The 19,561-nt window shown below is 46.5% G+C and overlaps 1 protein-coding gene across 1 annotated transcript in view; it reads right to left on the bottom strand.

Moving 5' to 3' along the window:
* LOC309331090 (beta-galactosidase-1-like protein 2) overlaps positions 1-19,561 on the bottom strand; it is a 62,800-nt gene that overhangs the window by 10,112 nt on the left and 33,127 nt on the right. The window contains exons 9-16 of the mRNA XM_081843094.1: positions 14,905-14,969; positions 9,444-9,528; positions 8,478-8,615; positions 7,201-7,281; positions 5,698-5,804; positions 4,186-4,332; positions 2,737-2,808; positions 1,479-1,557 (exon numbers count right to left, since the gene is read on the bottom strand). Of these exons, the coding sequence (XP_081699220.1) occupies positions 1,479-1,557; positions 2,737-2,808; positions 4,186-4,332; positions 5,698-5,804; positions 7,201-7,281; positions 8,478-8,615; positions 9,444-9,528; positions 14,905-14,969 (774 nt within the window). The remainder of the gene's footprint in view (positions 1-1,478; positions 1,558-2,736; positions 2,809-4,185; positions 4,333-5,697; positions 5,805-7,200; positions 7,282-8,477; positions 8,616-9,443; positions 9,529-14,904; positions 14,970-19,561) is intronic.

The following is a 19,561-nucleotide window of genomic DNA, read 5'->3' on the forward strand; positions in this document are numbered from 1 at the left end:
GCTCCCTGCTCCACAGCAAACTCCACACAATCACAACAGAAGCAGGCAAAGAGAGAGGACAGCCAGCCAGGGGGTGTTTGTGCCCAAAGCAGACTCGGGCAAAGGATATTCCAGAAATGCACTCGAGAAGACTCACAAGCAACCTGGCACATTAGATCACACCAAACTGGGCACTGCAACACAAGCTGTACCAAACTCCCTGAGCGAGAGGCTCCATGCGGCTGGCCATTCTCCTATCTCCCATGCATCAGTTTCCGTAGCTGGCTGCAACTGACCAAGCATTAAGGTGATGAAAGCAAAGGAGTGAAAGAGCAAGTGTGTTATGCCTGCCAAATCAAAGCTTCGGAAGCACTAACACGGCTCTGAAATAAATAGCAGGCGAAATGCCGAACAATTGTTCAGGTAAGAAATATACCTTCAATGGGCCATTTATGCACAACCTTGTCAAGGAACTCCCAGAAAAGATCTGCCTGGCACCTTCTTTGTTAACCATTAGATTCCAAACAAAGTCGGCTCTGTTTAATGGGCCTTTAGTAATTGGTTTTGGTGTTAATTTTATTGCTAGTTTTGTGGCGGCTGTGGGTTGTGTTTGGTCAACTTGGTGAGTGTGCTTCCTTGGAGATCATTTGTTTTAAATGCTATTTTTTTCTGTATTGAACAGACATCCACAGGAGTTGGAAGACTCCTCAAAGGTAATCTAATCCAACACCCTGTTAGTGCAGTAAATCTACTACTAGAGAACCTGTTCATCTAACTTCCCTGCTTAAAAACCTATTGTGGAGGGTAATTCAATGGCAAAAAACCTCCATAACCCTTGCTACCAACTCTGGCAGTGGGTGTCATAACTCCTATGTCTTAGTTCTTTGTCGGTAAACCAGTGTGGCCTACCACACAAACTACAACAAGGCAGTGATCCCATTACTCTCAGATAATTACAAACAGGGCTAGTATGTGCTGGCATTCTTAGGGAACGAAGAAAAAACACACAATGTCCTATTTGGCACAGAATCCAGCTTGCTAAGGATTTTAGTTTCTTTTTTAAAAGCAAGTTTCTAGTCCTTTTGACTGCAAAGTTACACTCCGAAGTGCATGAGCACTACCTGTTGAAACCTCAGGAGCCAGATAGATTAAGGTATCAATGGCTTGGGGCAGGATTTTGAAATATTTCCTGCTGTTCCCCGCAACTAGTAGAAGCAGAATAAAATTATGCAAAGTAAGAGCAACTATGCAAGATTTGCATAAATTATTCATTTCCCTCTAAAGAGGTTACAGAATTCAGTTTCTGTTGGCACAAAAATTTGGAGTTACCGGCCGGGGGGGGGGGGTGCTATATATATTTTTTAAAAAGCAGAGAGTTAAATAGAGTCCTGCTTATTGTATCTTCAAAATGAAGGGGAAAAAAGAATGGTGAAGCAACCCACTAAAAACATGATTCTTTAGCATTAATGTAACAAGGGGGGGAAAGTAGCCCAGCCCACCTTTCCGTTGGTTGTTCAGATTGCGCCCATAGTTGACGCGCCCACGATTCTCAACAAGGAGCCGGAGTTGCCTGTATCCCTGCAAGGAACAATTAAGGACAGTTCCTAATCTAAGAACAAGGAGATACAGAGAAATGCAGAAATATGGGCAGGAAGAGAATTTGCTCTGCCTCTTAGGGTGAAGACAGATTTAATATTGGATTGCTCTCAGCATTTCCAGGACAGCATCACTGCTCTAATAATGCTGCATCTGTCTTTGCCCCGAGTAGGTAAAAATGCTCCATCTGTCTTTACCCTAGCACACCTATTCCTCTCTAGGGCTGAGTTCTAAAAGGTTGCAAGTTAAAGTGGAAGCTGCTATGGTGCAGCACTTATTGGCTTGTCATCAAGAAATCTCCGGCAATCTCCTACTTGTGAAGCAGTTTCATACTTAAAAAAACAAAAGAAAACACTTATCAGGTGGTTGGGGCTTTTTAAAAATCAAATGAAGGGATCAACACACTGGTCATTTCATCTCTTGCAAAAGTGGGCTATGGATCACACTGGGAGCTTCCATTTTCTATCTTCAAACTTGGGAAATAAAATCAGCAGCAGACAATGTATGCTTAAACACTCGGGCAGCAAGCTTCAGTGGGTTTAATCAGTAGATTTATCATTAAAACCTCTAGCTAATTCGTCTCGGGGGGCAATTTTAATTGGCTGCAGGGAAAGTTCAGCCAGTGGAGTTGCAGGTTCAGCTTGCAAACCTAAATACTGTTGTTGGAGAGTACATTTTAGTGCATCTACTCTTGGGGCTCATCCAGATTTCCTTTTCCATTGTGCTATCTTTCCAGGCGCTATAAAACTCCATGTCCGAGCAAGGTTTTGTTTTTTTTTGTCCTGGCACTTTTCCCAGGAAAACTCACGTTTTACCACTGATTTGGAGGAAATGGCAATCCATGTAAAACCTGATTGCGGTTTCCTCCAATTCAGGGGGGAAACGTGGTTTTTTTAAATGGTGGGACAAAATAATAATAATGAAACGGCTCAGACATGGAGCTTTAAAGGTTGGACTTATGCCTAGAAATGCAGCACAAAAGGAAGTCTGGATGAGCCCCAAGAGCAGACCCGCTGAAATTAAGATTCAACTTGCTGGATTCAACTTGCCTGGCATACCTGCAGAAACCGGTGTGAGGGAACCCACCAGAAAACATCTGGGAAAGAGATAGAAATGGCACTTGTTGCCTGCAACTCACTCTTAATCCTTCTGACTGCTTACCTGCCCATCAGGAATTGACAATTGGTGTTTGACGTAATCAAGGTAGCCAATATGCAGAGTATTAAGAAACACCTGTGGGAAAAGAAACAGCCAGAGCCTCATTTGTCAGTTGTGAAAATCCAGAGGATTAGAAGGGGATTTAGGGGCTGGAGGGAGGAGCAGAAATTCCCCCCCCCCAGTGGCAACAGGGATGGCTGGGGTCTCTTCCAAGCTTTGACTGTAAGCTTATTATGATAATCATTTAAACAGCACTTAAGAATAGGGGAAAACACATTTATTAAAGAATCCAGATTATGCAGGATCAACAGATATGTTTGGGTGGCTGATACCTGACGCTATGCCTCTTCCCATATAAACCTCCCTCTGGGTTACAATCTGCTGCCAAGGTACTTTATCGCGTGCTTTTATCTGAGGTACACTATGCAATAACAAAATAAGTATCCGAAGGACCACCTTCTTCCCCAAAGAGCCTCTCGGGTGTAAATATCAGCAGAAGGGGCCCTCTTGGTAGCTCCTCCATCTTCAAAAGCACAGGGATGAGGACCAATGTAAGTCACCATCTCTGTGCCTATTCCCCAAATGGGGAGACTCCCTCTCTTCTCTGAATCTTTACAATACAGTTCTCAGCCTGTAAAAGGTACCCAAAAATGCATTTTAAAAAATACTTATTTTAGGATAAAGTATGTTTAGAAATGCACATACTGAGATAAAACGCCTATTTAAATACTTAAGTGGATACAAGTCTTCCTACTAATATTTCTTTTTAAATCACAAACTGATTTGTGCAAAAATGGGACGTATAAAAGACTTAGGAATGGGCACACACGCAAAATGGACGCAGCCTGGAAACATCCCTACCTTTAAGCACATGTCTAAAAACACTTAGGTTCCACAGAGAATGGGAGGGAGTGGTGTGTGGAAAGCTAGTGAGACATCAGGGATTTGACACGTCTTCATTCTGAGAATAGCCTTACAATAGCCTTGTGCTTAAGCCAGGAGTGGATCAACTGCTAAAGCTCCCAAGGTGTTGTTGGATTCCAATTTCCATCACCCTCAGCCGGCATAGGGAAGGGCTGTAACTCGGCTCAACATCTGCTCTGCAGGCAGAAGGCGCCAGGTTCAATCCCTGGAATCTCCAGGAAGGGCTGGGAGAGACTTCCTGCTTGAAACCTCTTCTGTAACCAGCACAGAAACCAAGCAGGGTGTCAAGAGGACAGCCCTCCCTTCTATGTCCAGAATAAAAATGAAACTGGATACTGCAGGAGGGACAGAGTTCTCCACATTTCCTATTGCAACCCATATATTTTTCTGCACGCTAGTTAACTTTCATGCTCTTATTTACAAGGTTGCATTATGGTCACTCAGTTAATTAAAGTAACATTAACGTCTTCCCCACCCATCCCAGACCCTCAGCAGAGGCTGTTGACTTAACCCGACTACAATCTCCACCTGTGCTCTGTCCCGGACATGGTCATGTGAATGGAGCTCTCCTCCGCCAGGTATGACAGTCTCGTACAGGATGTATCCAAAGGCTTGCCCGTTCCCATTGTTCACTGGGAGGTTCTCCATGTTAATAGGATGCTCGGATTTCAAGGGCTGCAAAGCAGAAATCACAAACTTTCAACAAAATCCTAAGCATGTCTTAACTCAGGAATATGTTCCATGCAGTTCGATAGTTCTCTCTCTCTCTCTCTCTCTCTCTCTCTCTCTCTCTCTGCACAATAAAACAGCTTTATGAGCACGCCCCCCAACCCTGGGGTGAGCAGACAGAATCTTAACTTGAGTCCAGATGATTTCATCTGGGTTTCTTGGTCCGTGTATTTGTCAGATTAAATTCCCTTATATTGAGACAAAGGGAATGCAGAGGTGTCAATTTCTCCATCTCCGGAAGAGGGTCTTTCCTTACTTGACTGCGACTACAAGTCCCAGATTCCTTAGCAGGAAAATGAATTTCCGGGGGCCTTCTCCTCAGTGTGAATCAGACATACATGAGGTCCATAGGGTGGCAACACGAGAGTGCAACGGCTCCCTGTCTGTGGAATGCTCTCCCCAGGGAAGTTTGCCTGCTGCCTTCATTATACACCTTTAGGCGGAAGGCAAAAATGTTCCTTTTTAACCAGGCCTTTGGTTGATCTTACTGACATCCTATGCCCTTTCAAAATGTGGTTGGGGGGGGGGGGGCGTTATTAGGTTGTTTTTATTTTGATTACACATTTTGTGGTTTTGCATTCTGGTTTTGTTCTGTGAGCCGCCCTGAGACCTCTGGGTATAGGGCAGAATATAAATTCAATAAACAAACAAACAAACAAACAAACAAAAGCCATTTCACACTGATGGTGATAAGACCAGAAGTCCTAGCCCAGTACCTTTTGGGGAGGAAATGCTCCAAAGGGGACTGGGTGTGGCTAAGTTTCTGGGGAGCCTTAATCAGGGAAAGGGACGGGCAATGGGCCACAGGATCAGGGAGAGCACAGCCCCACTTACAGCAGGCTGTAAACAGAACTCTGCTTACCCTGACCGTGCTCTTGACCATTCCTTTAGTAAAATGCTTGAAACATCCCTAGCCATTAGCTTATGCTGCTTTTGTGTGCTTAGTTCTGAGTGTGTGGAAAGGAAGGGCTCAATTGCAACAATGAAAGGGTTTAAGGACTGGCTCACACCTGCATGTTCATGCCTTGCTAATTGTAGTGTCTAGTATATATTGGAGACACGGACACATTATATTTTCATGCAAGCAGTCAACAGATATTGCAGTTGACAAGCTTTAAGCACGGATGTTGGGAACTCATCACAAAGCCTCTTCCTGTTGGGAAGTAGTCTTTGCCACACTGTTTTGAGCTATACGCAGCACATTTTGTGACAAGACTAGCCATGAAAGCCAGAAGTGGCCATGGACTCATGTGGCATTCCTTCTTATAGGGGTCACACACCCCAAAAATAAAAATAAAAATAAGTACATACCTCTACCAGAGATGGCAGCACCTCCCACAGGGAGATATACTGCTGCATCAGGATCGCCCCATACGATGCCTTGTTTAAGATTATAGGAGGTAGAGGACGAGGCATATCTTTATTAAAAAGAAAAAAAAAGTGACTTCTCAAGTGCCCCAAATTGCTATTGGCTTTGAAATGAGCATATTTGCCACACCTGAACTAACACCACCCTGGGGGGGAAACGCCCAACCCAAACATTTGTGATTTCCCAGTGTGGTTCAACTCCACTTTGTTTCCTTTTTTTTACTGTGTCTTCTCACTATTCTTCTTCTTCATTGCCCTTAGTCTCCCTGGCCTCACTTGCCCTCACTGTGATTTAATCTAATAGGCTGTGGTGACCCCACATGGTTTTGTTTATGGGCAACTGGGGTTACCTAATTTCAGACTCAGAACCTGTTGTTTCGGCATCACTGACAAAAGGCCGCATGGATCACCACAATCAAAAGCGTTAATGGTCAGTGAGGGCAAATGAGGCAGAGAACACTGAGGTTGGAAATGTAGAAAGATGAAAATAACACCAAGAAGCAGCAACAACAGCAGGAGCAGGAGCGGCAGCCCCGCCAAGGGAACAAAAGGTGCTAGACAGCCTCCATTCACAAGGAGGGGGGAATATATGCGAGAAACAGGAGGCAAATTTAATAAAATGAAGACACTCACAAAAATTAACATCTAATTAAATATGCACCTTTGGCTCACTACCTTCTCAGAGTTGATCTTTTGCCCACAACTGTGCCTTGAGTCAGCCTATTCAAAGACAATGCCTGACGCAGGACTGTGAGTGGTGGAGAAATGAAGGGCTTATCCGCGCTTCCTCTTGTTCTGCTGCTTTCCCCAGGGGAAAACACGCTGTTTCAATGGGAGCAAATGGCACTTGGGGTTTTCTCCAGATTGACGTTTGCTCTGATTTAGAGCTGAAGAGTGGACTTCTCCTGGAAAAAGCGGGGCAAGGGGAAAACTGCTCGGGCACATGCTTAGAAAGTGTGGGACGGGTGGAAAACCACTTGGACCCCTGCTTTCTAGGCACTGTGCAAGCAGAAGCGTGGCAAGCCTTAAGAGGGGTACATCAACTTGCTGACGGGAGTCCCAAAAATAAACGGGGGTGGGGGGGAAAGGATATTTGAACAATTTCCCTCTTTCCAATTTGCATTTAAGTTCCCTGGCGTGGAACATTCCCCTGGCAGGCAGGCGCTGCTATTAGCAGCCGCACTCTCCCCGCTGCTATGAAGTCGGCTGAAAGGGCCATTTCCATAACAAGATGCTCCCCCCTCCCTTTGTCTCTCCTCGTGCTTCGGAAAGTGCTCCTGGCTAATCGACAGGATGTAGCTACATGGGGAGCAGTGGGAGACTGGCACACACATGTCGGGGAGCCAATTTCCAAGCTCCATCCCTGTGGCACTGGCTGGCACTTAGGAGGAAGCAAAGACGGCGCGCCTCCTCCCACCCACAATCACATGGCATTCCCAAAATTACCTGCAAGGCCCGTGAAAAGCTCACGCAGTTTGAAAAACTTGGAGGTATAGTCTCCGGACTCGGTCAGCACGGCATCATAGTCTGGAGAAAAAGGCAGGGTCAGTAGTCAAAGTTAGGAAGAACGCCTGGCTCAGGGGAAATGCCAGGCCGCCTTACTTAACCAGGAAAGCTCATTCCTCCTGAGTGAATACTTCTTGCATCTTTAATCCATGCGAAATAGGACTGGCTGGTGGAAGCTAGAGACTTCTGGTTCTCCATCTTTCCCTAAGCTTTAAGGCTAGCTATTAGAGCAGTGGTTCCCAAACTTTTTCCAGCCACCGCCCCCTTGGCTCCATAAACTCATCCCCAGTGCCCTACGCTGCCCTATAAAAAGCATTATTCAGAACAGTGGTTTGCACAATCCACTAAGAAAAAAACACACAATATAATTCAAAACAGTAATGATTAACTGCACATTTATTCTGAATCCAACTAAAACTGTTTAGTTCAACTAATTCAACAAAACTGATGAACTTGATTCAGTGACCTCCAGCGCCCCCCTTACACCCCCTTGCCTCTTAGCACTTCCCTGTAGTAAGTGGTGCAGAAATGGCCTTAAGTAAATAAATAACACAGCCATTTTTGGCAAGCTCCCCTCCACCCACCGCATATCAGTAAAATCACTGCACGAGCGCAAAACAACAACAACCCACTTGTGGAGGGATGGAGCTCAGTGGCACAGGAGCTGAGTGGGAGGGAGAACACACTTTGCATGCAAAATGGTTCCAGGCTCACTCCTCTGACATCTCTCTTAAAAGGGACAAGTGACAGGTGATGGGCGGCAGCAGGGGGTGGGGGGACCCTTTGCCAACAACCCTGCAGAACTGCTGTCAGCCAGAGCAGGATTTGGGCTGGAGGTTTTCACCAGCCCTTTCAGCTGAAGCCCTTCTGCAAGGAAAGCAAAGACTCTGCCACTGAGCCCTGGCTTGCAGGACTGGCTAGTCCAGCATCCTGTTCTCACAGTGGCCAACTGTGATTCCCATGGGAAACCCACAAGAAGGATCGAGCATAAGAGCACTCTCCTCCTCTTGTGATTTCCAGAAACTAGTCCTCAGAAGCATTACTGCCTTTGACCATGGATGCACAGTATAGCCTTTGTGGATAGTAGCCATTGATAGCCTTCTCCTCTATGAATTTGTCAAGCCTTCTTTTGAAACCATCCAGGTTGGTGGCCAGCAACTTGCCTACCAGGGCAGTGAGTTCCACAGTTTAATTATGCACTGTCAATGACACCTTACCGTAGCTGGTGATGGTTGCCTTGTACTCGTCAAAATGCAGAGCACCATTCATGAAGCCAAAGTTAGTGCCTCCGTGGAACATGTAGAGGTTGATGGATGCCCCCGCTTTGATGGCTTTTTCAATGTTTGCCATCATTTCTGTGCAGGGAAGCAAAGGGTTGAGAGTGCCTCAGAGCTAGCAATTGCCTTGATGTACTGCTGCAGTACAAACAACGAGCGTCCACAGAGACATCGGGATCAGGGAAGTCACTTCTGCAATGTGGCACTGCTGCCTTGCAAGCTCAGTTCCTGCCTAACAATAACACTCATTTTGCACAGGAGTGCTTCGTCCTTACTTTGCAAAAACAAACCCTGAAGCAAAAACAAACCGATACCACTCCCCACCCCACTCAAAACCATATTCCTCTCGGCAAAGGGACCTACCTTCCCCACTCAGCCTGAACATCCCCAGAAAAAACAAAATGCTAATCTTATTAAAGCATTTTACACCCACCTTTCAGCACAAGATTCTCAAGGCAGCTGATAACATTGCATTAGGACGCAGAAAAATCTACGAGAATGAAATTAAACGGCAGCACATAACAATTTAAAAGCAGCAGCACGACAGGAGTCATTAAAAAGCTATTCAAAGCCATTAAGAAAGGAGGTACTTTTCACCTGGTGCCTAAACACCATCAGATTCAGTGCCTGGCCAAGAGATAAGGCAGGGGTGAGGAACCAGTGACCTTCCAGATGTTGGTGGTGGACTAAAACTCACAGCATCCTTCACTGTTGACTGTGTTATGGGAGTTGGGAGTCCAACAACATCCAGAGAGCACCATGTTGGCCTGTCCCTGAGATAACTAACTATTAAGCAGCACCCCTGCTGTGTCAGGCAATGAGCAATTCAGACCCTAAAAGAATAAATAAGAGGAGGAGGAAGGGAAGAAGGGAAAGTGGAGCAAATGAGGGAGAACAGCAACTCACCATCTGCATCAAACACATTATGAGGTCCTCCCCAGCTATCGAACCATCCAGTCCAGTATTCCATCACCATCTTGGGCATGTTGTCCTGTTAAAAAAGGACAAGAAATTGAATGGGTTAGATCCTTCCCTCAGGGAGGTATTGACAACTTTTGGGTGTCAGGAGGGGACCTTCCAATTTGCCCAGGCTTTTTAGCAGTGTAGCATTACTGCATTTTTAAGGGTTTTGTTCGTCCTCATTTGCCCTTTAGTTTGTTTTGAGTTTCAGTTTGTTTGCATTTTATATGTTGTGGTTGAATTAGTTTTTCTTCACATGTTTGTACACGCTGCCCCGGAACCTTTTGGTAAACAGGCAGTTGACAACAAATCCAAGTAGTATGCACTTGCCTTGCCTGGAAAAAAACACCCAACAACTGGATAAGGCACAACAGCTTATGACACCACCTTATAGCAAGGTCAGACCCCCGGCCCACCTAGTGCAGGATTGTCTGCTCAGGCTAGCGGTGGCTTTACTGAGTCTCAAGCAGAATCGTGTTCCACCAAAGATCCGTTAAGCGGAGAGGCTAAGGACTGAACCTGGCCCCCGCTGAACACTTTGGCACTGAGCTCCTGCTCCAATAACCATGGGTGTACAAACATGTCTAATTTGGCAAAGTTGTTTTCAAGCATTGCTCGTTTTTCAGCAAATGGGGAAGGGCTGTAACTCAGGGCAAAGCATCCACTTTGAATGTAGACGGTCCCAGGTTCAGCCTCCAGCAAGGTCTGAGAATGCAGTGTCTGAAACCCTGGATACCAGGTACCAGTCAGTATAGACAACACAGAGCTAGATGGACTCTTGGTCTGGGTCAGTATAAAGCAGCTTCCTATGCTCCAATGTTATCTGAAGAACTTTCTGCAGTGGAATCCACCATGTGGCTAATCTCAAGGAGTTGACTGCTTGAAACATACAGCATGAAATAGGGTGCTCATTGGGAGGTTAAGCAGGCAGAAGTTGTGTGTGTATGTGGGAGGCTGTTTTCTGTGGTGGCACTGAAATGGTCAAATGCTCTCCCTACACCTGTTTAGCCGCCACCTAAAGGATGCCACCCAGCCAAACTGGTCCTGTTCTTCCATACTTTTAAAATATTATTTAAGACCCTTTCACTGGTTTTTTGCTGCCAACTCTGCTGCATTTATTTCGAGACTTCCTTGCCACATGCAATTGTATTTCACTGATTTTACTTTTGCTAATCATCAATCCAAAAAGCACACTGAATGCACTAAGCCAGACCTAAGGCTAAAACAAGTAAACAAAAGGAAGCTCAACTCTGCCTGGTTTGAGGGAGGGGAAGTCAGTATGTGGTGAATTTAGCCCTAAAGCCCCATAAATCCTTGAATACCAATTTGAACACCCTACACACATGCGCACACACACCACCCTCTTCTACACATGCCTCGTGGATGAGATCTCTCTGTTTTCCTACAATAATTGTTTATAGGAGAAGCAGGGACCTCAGGCCCGGGACTGTCTAGCTACTTCCAGGAATTCTCCCCTGGCCACACCACTCACCAGCTGCGCTCAAATATTTGTGCCTGGCTGCACTTGGGATGCCTTTGGAATGAGAGGTGAGTACATGCAATCCTTAGAGTTTTATGTGGCTGGAATGTAGCCTCCTAATTTCCTCCTGCCACTTTGCAGAAGCTCAAGAGAGGCACTGGCAGATATGATGCTCACACTCTCCCTCCTGCTGCAACAGGGGCCAAGAACGCATTGCCAATTTCTTCTCCATCCCCAAGGAAAAAGATGGGGGAACTGCCACACTGCGGTCACTCCAGGCTGTGTGCTTCTCTCTCTGACTTCCTCCAGCCCAGAGAAGCTAGTAAGCCTTTCAGGCAGGCCTGCCCAGTACATAAGCCACCAAGCTGCATATTTGGTGGCCCACCAGGGCTCACTAAGCCCTGCAATGGATCATTAGGCCTGCTTTAAGACTAAAAGGAAACAGAGAGCTGGTGTGCAGCCTGGGGTGGTGGCAGCTAAGTCCCAGATCTCTTGGGCCAGGCACACCAGCAGCTCTGCTTTGGCTTTGTTTGTCACTTAGGTGCTCTCCCCAAGCCCTCATCCCAGGGGAGCAAGCAAGCGGCAAATTACAGGTCTACCAAGCCAGAAGCAGTAGCTAGAGAGAATTTGCTAGCAGTGAGAAAAACCACAGTGTGTTATGTGCAGCTTATTTCCACCTAAGATAATTACCTCAAATCCATAACGCTGGTGCACAATAAAAACAGAAGAACTGGCTTGCTGGATCAGACACAGGTCTGCTGTTGAAACTCCAACAGCAAGTAGTCAAATACCCGCAGGTGCTCATAAGAAAGGCATTAAGGCAGTGGCCTTCAATGATTGCTCGGCACAGAGGCTTCGCTTAGCTGTTTAGTTAATGTCTGCAGTAGACAGACTTATCCTTCATGACTTTAATTCCTGCACACGCACACACAGCAATGTCGTGAAAGTTAGTGGCCAGCTCATCTTGGTAAAGTGAGTTCCTGCTGAGAAAGCTGGAACAGGCCTCCCTGGCAGGTTATGAGAACTGCTACAAGCAGCCAGAGACTTCAGTACACATGGGGTGTCACCTGCTGCAAGATACGACACTGGCTCAATGCATCACTGAGGCTCCTGGTTGGTGAAGTGAAATGGAAACCATTCTGTGATCCCCTGGGCCTGGGAAGTCAGGTGATGAATAAGGGCCAATCAGGGGCTGCCAAATATAAAAAAACTTGCAGATCTGGTGACTTGCCTCAGTGTGACCCATTAGTTGCTGGGGAAGGTGACCTGGTTCTTCCTTGGTAGCTCCAGCCAACACAACTTTTATCGGGCCTGCTCCTTGCCCTACCTGCCTCTGGCTTGCCAACTTGCCTGGCTACCAGGATACCCACCAATCTCAAATACACAGCTAGCATATGTGCAACTGAGCCACCTTTACTTTTACTGGGCCAAGGTCTTAGTTTATAAAGCCCTAAACAACTCAAGACTAGGTTATCTTATAGACCTCATTGTCTACCAGATCCCTGCCTAGTCCCTGTGCTGAGCTGATGAGGCCTTACTGATGGTGCCATACGTTCAGCCTGTGGGCCACCATCAACAGGGCCTTCATTGTGGCTGCACCAACACTTTAGAACTCTTGCACCCTTGCCAAATGGACAAGCACCTGTGACTCTGTGCTTTAAACATCTCTCTTTTTACTCAGGCCTTTACCAGCAGAATAATTGTTGTTCTTGTTTGCAGCCAATACAATCTACAATGAAGTATTTTTGTTGTGCTTTGCAATTTTGTTTTTAATTATTAGTTTTATTTTATAAACAAGATCATCTGCACTGCACTGGCTTTCCTCTGGCTGTGGATCAATCATAGCAAAGACTGTTATGGTCTGTGGCTAAGACAATGAACTGAGCCGAGCAGGAGGAATAATGGGAGTGGAGAAACCTGGGGCTGGAATAATTAAATTGCAGCCTCCAGTGCAGAAGAGAAAGATTGCCAGCAGCAGGCTTTGTAATGGCCCACTCTGCCTCCTCCCTGCCCCCAGAACATCCCCCTGCCGCCCCACAAAATAAACAAGCTAGGCTAGGAAGGACCTACCTGCCAGAAAACGGAAACCGCATTGCCTGGCCTCCTCCTGCCAAGTCTTGTTCCCCTTAATTGCTTAATCGATTGCTCAGTATTAGAAAAGGAATTACCAGCCATTCAGATATGTTAAGCACTAAAAAGGATAGACAAGCACAGACCTCATGCAGCAGATTCGACTCAGGCGAGGGGAATGATTTAATCACACCTTGCCGGTGGCTTTGTGACAAAGCCAATCTACCATGAAGAGGTCGGCGTTCTGCATTCCTACTGTTCCCCCTGCACCGCTGAGAGACAGACATAGGTTGAACCTCTCCCTGCTGTCCAAATTGCTCAGAAGGGGCCTGAACACACTTGCGACCCACATGCCTGAGCCACCCTAATGCGTATGCTGTTACCAGGACCATTAGTCTGCAGGGCACAACCTGATAGTGACCTTGCATGTGACAGGAATTGAGGGGTGTGGGTGGGTGGGTGTGTACACACTTGTGCTTAGAGCAGGGGTTGCTGCACCACAACGGCCATCATTTTTTACCACTGCCCATGCTAGCTGGGGATGTTGGGAGTTGTAGTTCCAGAAAACCTGGATGGCACCATGTTGGCAACTCTGGCTTAGAGGTACATTTCATGCATGCGGGGGGGGGGGGACCACACAAACTGACATACACAGAACTTTTGGAACTCACGTTGGTGAAGGCCAAGCAAAGGAGTGTCAGCAGTAGGTAGGTACTATCCTTCCCCCAAGTGCACGACTATTACAGCAACCACCACTGATTTTCTCTCTTCAGAGGAAAGTCAATGGATGCACTCAGGTAAGTCCCTGGGGTGGAAGCAAATTCAGCTATACGGCTCTAGTCTTGGTTTTGCTTTTTGGCCATGATAAAAAGTTGGTTGGGAAAGTTGTACAGAATAATGGGAGCTGACCTTTACAACTGCAGGTTTTAGGGTTTTTCTGGTGTGCAAAGCGCTTTGTCTGGTGTGTTTACAGACTTGCTGTGAGGGTGTGGGTGTGGTGGGGCTCTTCCCTTTTTTTAACAGAGAAGAAATAGAGGTGAGAGAAGAGAAAGGCGGAAAGAAGGAGGAAGGGAGGGTTCTGGTTTTGTTCCAATGAATCCTCTGCAAAGGAGGATCTGAGCTGAGGTATCCCAGCTCCAGGTCCAACACTCACAAGCTGGGCCAGTCAGCTTTTAAATCAGGTTCTTGATGGCGTCTTGGCAGCAACAAGCAGAAAGACTGTTCAAGACAGGAGTGAGGGACTGTCTTCTTCAGCCACATTCCCTTCTGGGCAGCCTTTTTGGGGCCACATCCTGATGGTGGGCGGTGTGAGAAGAAAAAGTAGGTGGAGCAACAAATGCAAATTTTACCTTTGTGCAGTATACTAGTTTCTGCATACACACCTCTATACTCTATAATTTGGAGGGCCAGATAGAGAGGATGGGAGGACCACATTCGACCCCTGGGACTTAAGGTTCCCTACTCCTGGTTTAAAGGCTTTGAAGGACAAAACCAACTTCCTTAAGGGAACTCTTAGGCACAACTCAAAATATTCCAACTCAAGAAGCTATGCCTAAAGAGTGCCAGTGAAGGATTATTTATCTTCCAAATGCATTACAGTGGTACCTTGGTTGTCGAACGGCTTGGCTTCTGAACAAATCAGGTTCCCAATGCCGCAAACCTGGAAGTAAGTGTCAAACGGACTCCCGGAACAGATTAAGTTTGACAAACAAAGTACCAATGTATACTCAATAGCCAGGCTTTCACAGACAAGGCGGCTTCCTCCCTGCTTTTCCAGCACTCTTTTTCAGAGCCCTGAAGCACCACATACAAGGGCAGTAGAACAGCATGTCTACCCTTTGGATGCTTTGTACTTACCTGCATTGTGTCAAGGTATGACAGGATACCCGGGTCCATCTTCTGAAAGTTAACAGTGGCCAGAGCTAAGCAGGGAGGGAGACAGAAGAAGATAAGGAGATTTCAGGTAGGTTCAAATAGTGGCAAATGCCCCTTCGATTCAAAACATGCCTCCCAGCCTAGCACAGATACTCAGGTTGGCATGAACCACGAGATGGAATTCTGCCCTGGCTGCATCCTGCTCATTTTCAACCACACCCAGTTCACACATGCATCAGTTGGCCACTATGCACTTGTTTGACCAGGAGCAGGAACCATCACTGGGCCTGAGGGGATAACAAGCATCGGCAGTATCCAGTTTCACACAACAAGCCGCCAGTCCTCATGTTATAGTTGTAGGAACTTCCCACTGGAGAGTTTTAAGCAAGAATGAAATGCACTTTGCCTGAGAGATGGGACTTATGATCAAAAGGCACAAGAGGCCACAGCCCTGGTGAAGCTAAGCAGGTTTGGATCTGGTCAGTGCCTGGATGAGAGACTGCCTGAGAGCCACCTGTAGGCTGACTTGGGTACCAAGGTGGAAGAATGGCAGGATACATGTGTAAAAAACCTCCCAAATAAATTCAGTTTAATCCAGTTTACTCTCTCCCCGCCCCCCCTCCTAATTTTATTAATTTATTGGTGAAGGTGCTGACAAATCTCAGTTACAGATTCCTCCTCTCCTCTCCCCGGCCCCGGCCCCAACACTCTTCCCAGGGTTCAATTTATGGAAAGGAAATTACTATTAAACTGCTTTGAGTTTTCATTAAAGTCCTTACAATTCTAGCTTCAAACATTTGCAGTATTACAACCCCCCCACCTGCTTCATAGACCGGATGGTGGTTGTAGAAAAAAGGGGATGTCCCAAGGCTTAATTAGCACTAGCAGGGCAATTAGGGATGCTGAGATAAAAGGCCACACACCAAAGCCGCCAGTAGCATTTGAAGTTGCATCCCGTGGCGAGGCCCATCTCCAAGGGTGAGGCCCTTCCTAGCCTCAGCAGCAGGAAGCAGACGTAAAACTGGAACAGGAACGAATTGGCCAGCTCTCCCAGGTTGCTTCCAGGAGCATTCATCCTGACCGGTGTGTGGGGAAGCCAGGTGGAAATGGCCACTTACTGAGTGTTCATTCTGACAGGTCTGCAGGGAGCTTTTACAATTTTGCATCAAGCAAGCAGAACCCCGCACTTCTCCATCTCTTTTCTTATCATGAAACATTCGATTTGGGTGGAGAAATTGGTTTGTTTCATAAGAGCACCAAATACCGCGCAACCTGAATTTGCTGGTATGTGATTGAATCCCACCACAAAATTGTGACAGTCCCTAGAAGCACAGGGGAGGGTGGGGAGAAAAAGAGAAGGGAGGGTTCATCACACGTTTGACTGCCCTTGCCCCATATGCATAATGAGAAGAGCTTGCTGGATCAGGCCAGTGTCCCATCTAGTCCAGCATCCTGTTCTCAGTGGCCAAGCAGAAACCCACAAGCAGGACCTGAGCTCAATAGCACTCTCCACTCCTGCGGTTTCCAGCAATTGGCATTCAGAAGCATTCCTGCATCTGGCAGTAGAGGTGGACTATAGCCATCGTGACTAGTAGCCACTGATAGGCCTTATCCTCCACAATTTAGTCCAATGCTCTTTTAAAGCCATCCAAGTTGGTGGGAATGGATTCCAGTGTTATCTGCTTTACAGCCACAAATTAGCTGCACAATGGCAGCGGCTCGTGGAAGGGTGTGCGGCTTCTCTTTGTGCACCTTGAATGAGTCATGCACGATGCGTGGGATGCGATACATGGAGGAGGCCATCGAATGACACATGTTTTGCATGTAAAAAGGTTCCAGGTTCAATTGCTGGCATCATCAGTGAAAAGATTCCATGCAACAGGGCTGCAAAAACAGAACTGAGCAGAGACTATGGAGCAAGGGTGGGGGACCTTGGGCTAAGGTATGGGCAGCCCTCCAGACCTCTCTGCCTGGCCCTCAGTATTCATCATAGGTCCTGCCTCCAGCTACACCCCTGATCAGAACTGCTCTGCCCCCTCACAGAGGGCTTTTGCACTATGGTGGTGATAAAAGAATCAGAGTTGGAGGGGACCACGAGGATCGTCTAGCCCAACTGCCTACAATACAGGAATATTTTGGTGGGGCTCGGACCCATGGCTCAGAGATTAAGAGTCTCATCATGCTCTACCAACAGAGCAAACCACTGGCAGTTGAAATAGACAGCAACTCGGCCAGATGAACTAAAGGTCTGATCCACAAACCAGCATCATATCTCCATATATACAAAATGTATTCTTGGGTAGGTAAATTACAAAGGTCTAGCAGCTTGCTCTTCAAATAAAGCAAAAAACAAGCAAACGCTGATTGTTAAGAAAGCTGATTTTTTTAGGACAACTATGTTTCAAAAACTCAGGGCTCTGTCAAAAGATGACCTGGTCTGCAAATTCCACGGCGTCAATGGGAATCATCAGGAGGACAGAAAAGCCAGGGTCTTTTTTTCACCTGCAGGCAAACAGAGACAGTCACCCTCCTCTTCTTTCCTCTTCCAAGCATGCTTTTTATTACCTCCGCTCTTTGTGTGTTCTCACAGCCACCTTGCCTCTGCCGCATCACTCAGAGCCCTAGTTATTCCGCACTCCTGATTACTTGACATGTTGACTCTAATGAGCAGATTGTTGTGACATCCGAAGCATGAGCTGGGATCAAGGCGCGCTTGTCACATGAGCCCGATGGAGGAGACAACTCCAAACAAGAGAAACGAGTGCGCTCTCAGGCAGTAAACACATTTGCGCAGGAAGCAGAGCAAAGCTGAACTGATCTCCACCCTTACACACACACATATACCACTGATCCCCATCTCCCACTGGCAGGGAGAGAGTGACCCCATGTGGACAGGGCTGGGAAGTTCTGTCATTTAACAAGAAGGTGTCAGGCCTGGATGGGATGCAACAGGATGCTAGCCAATTCCCAGGGACAGGCTGTGCCACCTGTACTTGTATTTTTAAACAATTAAATAAAATTTAATACAGTTTCCACTTAAAATAACATAGCGTACGTACCTGGATTTTAAAAGGGCAAATACTGTACTCCAATAAGAGTTGCTAAGTTGTTATTATTATTTAACAAATATAAGCAAAGAGTAATTGCAAAAGATCAATCAGCAGCAAACAAATTCTGCCATCTTCACATCCACAAAAAAATATTAGAACTAGAGGTGTGCCCCCAAAACTGAACCAGGTCAATTTGAGTCCTGGGATCTAGCCAAATTGCATCGAGGAAGCCCTAGATGGCCCTGGGTTGGATCGGGTCCACCTGGAGCAACCTGAGGTTGTCGGGGGGGGGGGGGAATCTTCTGATGGGAGGGTGCAGAGAAGGAAACACGCAGACACCCTTGTGTGTGTTTCCTTCTCCATCCACCAAACCACATGTTTAATTAGGAGTTAAAACCCTGCTTAAATATATGGTCAAGGGGCACCAGGGAGAAAGGGAAAGTCATGTTTTCATCTCCTCCTTCTCCCCAACCCCCCCCCCAAAAAAAATTCCAAATCAGTTTAGGACCTGGATCAGGAGCAGCCATGGAGCAGAGCCTCTCTGAAGCATTGGGTTGGACCACAGATCAGAGCACGGGACCTGTGGACAGCCCTAATTAGAATCTTTGGTGTGTTGAGGGCCACATTTCCTTGGGGGTAATGTGCTGGGGGCCACAGGATTTTATCCTGCTCACCATAAACAACCAGATCAAGCCCTTTTCCAAGAGGGAAGTCAAAAACTTACAACTCCACCTCTATGAACGACCTTCCCTCTTTTGCTATCCTAGTGGCATTTTGCCTTCGCTTTAAGAATCCATTTAAAACAAAGGCTGAGGGGGTGAAAGGAGGGGGTGAAAGGAGGAGGTTCCATTATCAGCCTGCAATTCACTTGCACAACTTTAATTAAGCCTTCTGGTTTTTAAGCTCCAATTTAATAATGAAAGGGTGCACTGAGTTGTTACAAAAAAGGAAGCAGGGGAAACCAGCTAAGTGGCTTGTACACGAGGAAAACAGTTTTGATTTTTAAAATACAAAAAGCCATTTCAGCCCATTAAACTTAATCCTGCGAGGCTTTGAGTACTTTGGTTGCACCACTAAGAATCAGCATGAGATGCAGATACAGCTTGTGTTTGGATAAAACAGCATTACACACTCTTTAAAAACACATGCACACCATAGTTTTGTTATCTGAAACGTAACAGTATAATAAAAGAATTCATGTTCCAAAATAGTCTATTTAATTTAATCCTTCTTGTCCCCGATGTGTCCTCATAAAACTAGACACTTCACTCCCCTTAAAATGTCCTTCCAGCTTCCCAGAACCCCAATACCAGGATGCCCAAATGACATGACTAGGGTTGTGTATCACACTACACATTCAAAGCATGGAGCTCCCCTCCCAAAGAATTCTGGAAACTGTAGTTTATCACCCACCCACCCAGTGAAAAAAAAGTCTCTGTTCCTTCATCTGATTCTTCTAGGCCAATCACAAGACTGTGGGGGTGAATGCCAATATGCTCCAGCCACTCAGTGACTCCCAGCACTGCCACCCACCTTGATCCTCAGTTTCCAAGGGGGCATGAATGAGGAGCAGAAATAACCTTAGGCTT

This window comes from Podarcis erhardii, assembly GCF_964252035.2.
Source record: "Podarcis erhardii genome assembly, chromosome: 16".
NCBI classification, from domain to species: Eukaryota; Metazoa; Chordata; class Lepidosauria; order Squamata; family Lacertidae; genus Podarcis; species Podarcis erhardii.